Genomic DNA, 7,033 nt, shown 5'->3' on the forward strand with positions numbered 1-7,033 from the left:
TTATGGACATTTCAGATCATGCAGAGGATCCCCAAATGAGACATGAAGCACAAGTGACTCCATCTCTGGAGCTGCTGTTTTCCCTCTGTGCACACTTGACAGCCCAGTTTTACATCCCCAGTGGGATTATCCACATGTAGAGCCTGGATGTCCAACAGCTGAGCTGGTGACTCTGGGCTTCCACTGTATTGAAGGGTGAGAAAAGGGCATTTCCAGGCAATGACGAGTTGTCCCAGGCTGAACTAAAAGGCCTTTATCCCCCTGAGCAGCCTCAGCTGGGGCTCCATCCCCACCCTCTGCCCAATTGCCCCCATCTCTATTTAAGCTCACTCCAGGGAGGTTGGGTTTTATTAGAGGCATTGTGGTTTCCAGTTTAGAACGAGTTGTGTCCACTTATGAAATAGTTTGATGGTGACCTTGGTTTGCTACTGGATTTCCCTAACTGTTGCTGGACCTGATGCTGACCAGGGGATTTACTTCATCTGGGTCTTGTTTTTACTCTTGGACCTGCCTCATCATCACCAGATTTCCTGATGCTCTGGAGTCTTGGCTGAACTTGGCCCAGGTCTCTGTTCCTGCCATATTTCTGTAGTTCAGGTACTGTGGGATGGTCCCTGCTCACTGTGGTGTCCCCTTTGGCTCTGTTTAAAGAGATGAATGATGCAAACCCCTGTGGTGGCCCCCAGGCTCCTGCAGAGCAGAGCTATCATCCTTCATAGACAACAGTGCTCACTGCTCTGACTGTCCCTCTCTATTTGGAACATGTCCCTGCATGGGCAAAATAGGAGCTAGTGTTCTCAGTGAGGAAGTTCAGTGAGTTGAACGTTATATACAAGTGTCATTCTCTGGTCCATAGTGCTTTCTTCTCTCCCAAGTATAATATTAGACTTTGATTGAGATGAAATCTGGTATATATTTGGTGTGTGCATTTTGTGTCTCCAGCAGGAGTTTCTGCATTGTGTAGACCCTTTCCTCTGCAATGACTGAAGCAGAATCATGCAATGATGCTCTCAGTATAAAATGTATTCCAAAAACTCAAACCTCTTTCTTATATTGCTGGAATTGACAATTGTGCCTCCCTGCACATTAGACTGAGCTTCCTCTTGGACATTCAGAGAGTTGAATCCACTCTGTACAAGACTATGGAAATCCAGAGCTCTCTTGGGAGCATAGCACCAAGTGTGGATAAATGTTTGAGTATTTCTGTATCTCGGCTTTGAGGACTTTATTAAAGCCAAGAGGAAATAAAGACACCAGAGTGGGGTAATGAACCCTACAGATGACACTTCTCTTCTAGGTCCCTTTTCCACAAAAGCTTGGGTCAGATGAATTTTGAGGCCAAACTTGGGCTTTTTGTGGCTCTAAGATTTTATATGTATGGTCTGAGCAGCAAGATCCAACAAAACAGAGGAAGAAAACAAGGTGTGGTGAAGTTTCTATAGGAAGTATTGTGTTATGATCTCGTAGCAGCCTTCCAGTATGTGAAGGGGGGCTATAGGGATGCTGGGGATGGACTCTTCCTGAGGGACTGTAGGGACAGGACAAGGGGTAATGGGTTAAAATTGAAACAGGGGAAGTTTAGATTGGATCTAAGGAAGAAATTCTTTCCTGTGAGGGTGCTGAGGCACTGGAATGGGTTGCCCAGGGAGGTTGTGAATGCTCCATCCCTGGCAGTGTTTATGGCCAGGTTGGACCATGGGTGTCATGGCTTAGTGTGAAGTGTCCCTGCCCATGGCAGGGGGGCTGGAAATGGATGATTTTAAGGTCCTTTCTAACCATTCTATGATTCTAATGATATCAAAGGTCTCTGTCCTGCCAAGCTCTTTAGCATCTGATTACATCAGTTCTGCCTCCTTCACTGAGTAAAGGCTGAAGCCACTTTCCCACAGACAAAAGAGAACATCTCATCTCTTGCTGCTGTTTGCCAGAGCACACAAAAGAGACTGTTCACCATCCATATTCTGTTCAAAACATCAGTTAATTCCCACTCATAGCAGGTAAAGATATTTTCCCCCATCAGTGTGTTTTGGCTTCTCTGAGACCCAGACAGCTCTCAGTTAGGATCGATTCTGTGTTCAGGATTGTCTTTCATCTATGGAAATGAGCCACTGTCTTAACTCCTATATGAAATAAACCATTTGGTATTTCCTGGTGTGCGTTAGCAGGAGTTCAGCATGGGCATGGAATGTGGGTTCTTGTCTTGTGCTGGAATTCTATGGATTGCACCATTTAAGTGAATGGCACTTCAGATGAATGTAAGACATCCCTTAAAATGAGCGGGATGAAGCCTTAATATGCCCAAATTGTCCTTAACACTGGGTAGCCTCAGCACCATTCATCATCCTGTATTATGAATGATATTGTCTACAGTTTCTTACTTAAAGTGAAATCTACTTGGAAGTTGCAGCCTGGGGAGGGATACCTCTTGATATACTAAAGTGCAGCTTGAGACCTTGATTCCCACCAACTTCTGCTCTTCGAAAGGCACAAACAAATGCAACGAATCTTTTGAAGCCTTTTCTCTGACTCTTTCCCAGCAAACAAATGTAAAACTGCACTTCCTGTTCCCTCCCACCCCAGCAGCTTTAATAAAGAGCTCACAGGTAAGAGTGAGGAATTTTATTGGAGCTGAGGGACAAGGTCAAGAATCTTGCAAGAAAAAGACGTCTTTATCAGTGACCAAGGCTATAACCGGATAAAGCTGATTGGTGTTTCTGTGAGGAAAAGAGGCCTGGGATAATTCACGGAAATTGCTTCATACAAGGTGGTGACTGTGAAGTTAATTGAAGGTTGAGGTTCCTCTCCTCTTGATATCCACCTAAGAAAGAAAGAAGTGATTTGTGGGGCTATTTCTCATTCAATACTGTCATTGACTTTTGTGCATGAACTGTGGAAGAAACTACATAGAATCATGAGGATTAGTGGAAAATCCCATTGCTTCAGTGCCTCATAGGCTGTCTGACAATGCATGAAATCTTCATGTCCTTAATGATAAAACTCTTCTATGTTGCCAGTGGTTGAAGAACCTGCTCCTGCACTTGAGCAGAGCCCCCTTCACCTCCTTGTTCCTCAGGCTGTAGATGAATGGGTTGAGCATGGGGGTGACCACGGCATAGAAGATGGAAGCCACCTTATCCAGGCTTCTGTGGCTAGAAGAAGGTTGTAGGTACATGAAGAATGCTGGCCCAAAGAATAAGGAAACTGCCATCAAATGGGAGGCACAGGTGTGGAAGGCTCTGGCCCTGCTCTGTGCTGAGCACATCCTCAGCACTGTGCGAATGATAGAGATGTAGGAGAGCAAAATGATCATGCTCGTGCCCACCACATTGATGGTGACAAAGGCAAAGATGACCATCTCACTGCTGTGGGTGTCAGAGCACACGAGCTTTAGCACAGGGGATACGTCACAGAAGAAGTGGTCAATGTGGATGGGACCACAGAAGGAACCTCCAAACACACACCATGTGCATACAATGGCACTGAGGAAGGCGAATAGGTAGGATGAAGCTACCAGCTGCCAGCAGACACGGCTGGAGATGATGGTCACATAGAGCAGGGGCTGGCAGATGGCAACGTGCCGGTCGTAGGCCATCATGGCCAGCAGGTGACACTCAACAACAGCGAAGTGTGTAAAGCTTTGACACTGCATCATGCAGGCAGTGAAAGAAATGGTTTTGTCCTCTGATAAGAGGTCTGCCAGCATCCTGGGGGAGATGACTGTGGAATAGCAGATGTCCATGAAGGCAAATTGGGTGAGAAAGAAGTACATGGGGGTGTGGAGGCTGGGAGACACCCTCACCAAGATGATAATGCCAACGTTTCCCACTAGAGTAGCAATGTAAGTCAATAGAAATAAGACAAAAAGAGGTGTCTGTGCATGAGGGCTGTCTGTAATTCCCAAGAGGATGAATTTAATCTGGGTTTGATTTCCTCCCATCACCTGGCGTTACCTGCTGAGGCAAAAGGAAGAGAAACAGAACACTTTTTTAAAGTGGAGATTCACTTTTGGACCATATTTAACAACTATCAGTCACTATTTTAACTGCCACATTTTGCATAAATTCACATATTCTGCTATAGATTTAACCCCAAACTATATGTTTTTTGGTTTTCAGTGAAGGTATTTGAAAAGAACAGGAAGCACACTGAAGCAACAAATGGTGTCTTTGGTTTTCTATGCTGGAACACTTAAAACAAGGGATTTCTTTACGCACTTTTGGACCATAGTTTAATCCAAACAATGGTCAGTTTAACTGCCAAATTACTGTATATTCTAAAGTATTTTTTAACCCAAATTACATATATTTTATGTTATACATTTGAGGTAACCTGAAAAGAACAAGGAGCACGTTGAAGGAACAAATGGCATTTTCAGTGCTAGGATCCTTAAAACTATCAGTTCATTCAAACACATGTGTTTTCAGATTAAAGAAAAGAATCAGATCTTTCTTCACTTTCACTTTTCAGTTTTCAGAGCTAATTTGTTCAGAAGACACCTGAAAACTTCATAGTAACACATGTAAACCAGGTGGATAGAAAGTCCCAGTCCCAGTGAAATCCAGCTTACACATGAATGAACTGCACCCATTTTCACTTGGCTTTTAGTTATCATTCCAATCAACAAACCACATTTATCAAACTGTTTGAGATCATTCCTAACAGATAACATTCACATGATTTATAGTTTTATGAGCTCCAGCACATTGAAGCATCCTAAATCTATGAGCATTCAGCTGCTTGCATTAAAAAGGTGTTGATGTTACAATGTGCTGATTTGTTAGTGACTACATTCTGCTGACAATCTGGAATGTTGCATTTCTTTAGAACAAAAGAAGATTCATCCTCATTAACTCTTGAGTAATTCAGTGCATCTTGGGTTAGCTGCCTATGGGAAAGAAAACAACCTGCACAAACCATTGCTTCCTCTTCTTCTAAAGAAAACCCACACAGGTAAGGCTGATTTCTGATGCAGCTTTACTAAAGAGGAAAAGAGGACATGCAGAAGCAAGCCCATTGCATCAATGGAGGTGAGGCTCTGCTTTGAGTTGGTGTTGCCTTCTGTGCCTTCCCTTTGCCACCGAGTGGTGGGAGCCAAGACTTTATGCCCAGCCCAGCAGAGAACTTCTACTCACCAGCATCACCTTTATCGAGCACCTGATGTGAAGAGAGGTGAGCTCCTGCCAGACTGCAAGAGCCCAGCTTGTGGTGCTGGGGCTGTAAATACAGTTGCATGTGCTCTCCTGGGAGGAAGCCTCCAGGGCTGCTCATGCTTTAGCAGAGGAAAACAAAGAGAAGGAAAAGCAAAGGGTGTGAAATCACCTCTGAAAGGCATTGTGGTGCTTGGGCATCTGAGAGACATGGCATGGATGAGCCATGCCTGAGCACAGCTGCACAACAGCAGTGATGAGGGCTCATAGGATGCTTCTGACATACTTTTGGACCATGCAAAGGTTTTGGTCTGGACAGACTGACACAATGAGAATGGGTTGAGAGACATTCCAGATCTTGCACACAGTCCTCAAAAGGGACATGAAGCACAAGTGACTGCATCTCTGGAGCTGCTGATGTCCCTCTGTGCACACTTGACAGTCCAGTTTTCCATCCCCTCTAGGGTTATCTACATGCAGTGCCTGGATGTCCAACAGCTGAGCTGGTGACTCTGGCCTTCCACTTTACTGAAGGGTGAGAAATGGGCAGTTTGAGGCATTGATGAATTGTCCCAGGCCGTTATCCCCCTGAGCAGCCTCAGCTGGTGCTCCATCCTCACCCTCTGCCCATTTTCCCAACATCTCTATTTAAGCTCAGGCCAAGGTGGTTGGACTACACTTGAGGATTTCTGGTTTAGCAGGAGGTGTGCACACCTATGAAATCCTTTGATGATCCTTAGACCTAGGTTTGCTCATGGATTTTCCTAGCAAATGCTGGACTTAAACCTGACCAGGGGATTGATTTGATCTGTTTTAGCTTGGTTGTGGACCTGTCTTGTAATCCCCAGCTTGCTTGTCTGGGCTGCACTTGGCCCAGGTCTCTGTTCCTGCCCTACTTCTCTTGCTCAGGTACTGTGGGATGGTCCCTGCACAGCGTGGTGCTCTCCTTCTGTTCAGTTTAGATAGGTTAGGGAGATAAACCCCTGTGGTACTCTCCAGCCTCCTGCAGGATAGAATCTATCAACCTCTGCACCCAACAGCCCAGCCAGTGCTCACTGTTCTGCCAGTCCCTCTCCATCCAGACCATTCTATGCATGGGCAAAATAGGAGAGAGTCTATTCAGTGAGAGAATTAGAGTAATCACTTGAACTTTATGCTCAAGTGTTATTCTCTGGTCATTAGTATCACCTCCATTTCCTAAATGTAATTGTAGAATGTTTTTGAGTAGGTGCGTGTCCTGGGTTCAGCAGTAGCTGTAGTCATTTTTCTCCTTCTTGGTAGCTGGTGCAGTGCTGTGGTTTGACTTTCGGGCTGGGAACGGTTGCTGATAGCAAGTATGTTTTGAGTTACTGCTCCAATGTTTGGTTTGTCCAAGGCCTTTTCTGAGCTCATGCTCTGCCAGGGAGGAAGCAGAGACAGGACACCTGACCTAGGCTAGCCAAAGAGGTATTCCATACCATAGCACGTGATGCTCAGGATGTAACCGGGAGAGACCCGGAAGGGCTGGAGCTCTGAGGGGATGGAGGAGGTATCAGTCGGTGCTCGGTCAGGCAGGGTGGGGTGAGTTATGGGTCAGTGGCTGGTGAGGTGTTGTATTCTCTTCACTTGTTATTGGCTTTATCATTATTATTTGTAGTAGTAATGGCAGTAGTGATTTGTGTTGTGCCTTAGCTATTAAACTGTGCTTATCTCAACCCGTGGGGGTACATTCTTTGGATTCTCCTTCCTAATCTCCAGGAGATGGGGGAGCGATAGGGGGAGTGAGTGAACGAGCTGTGTGTGGACTTGGTTTAAACCATGACAGTTCTTTTTGGCACCCAGCGTGGGGCACGAGGGGTTGAGATAACCACACATCTGAGCAGATTTATAGTCACTCATCACAATGC

The 7,033-nt window shown here is 45.4% G+C and overlaps 1 protein-coding gene across 1 annotated transcript; it reads right to left on the reverse strand.

The window, feature by feature from the left end:
* Positions 1-2,977: 2,977 nt before the first annotated feature.
* Positions 2,978-3,937, reverse strand: LOC117436907 (olfactory receptor 1038-like). The gene has a single exon (XM_034068981.1). It carries the CDS (start codon positions 3,935-3,937, stop codon positions 2,978-2,980), a length of 960 nt encoding a protein of 319 aa, XP_033924872.1.
* Between the last annotated feature and the right edge of the window lie 3,096 nt (positions 3,938-7,033).

Source organism: Melopsittacus undulatus, chromosome 13, assembly GCF_012275295.1.
Source record: "Melopsittacus undulatus isolate bMelUnd1 chromosome 13, bMelUnd1.mat.Z, whole genome shotgun sequence".
In the NCBI taxonomy this organism is placed as follows: domain Eukaryota; kingdom Metazoa; phylum Chordata; class Aves; order Psittaciformes; family Psittaculidae; genus Melopsittacus; species Melopsittacus undulatus.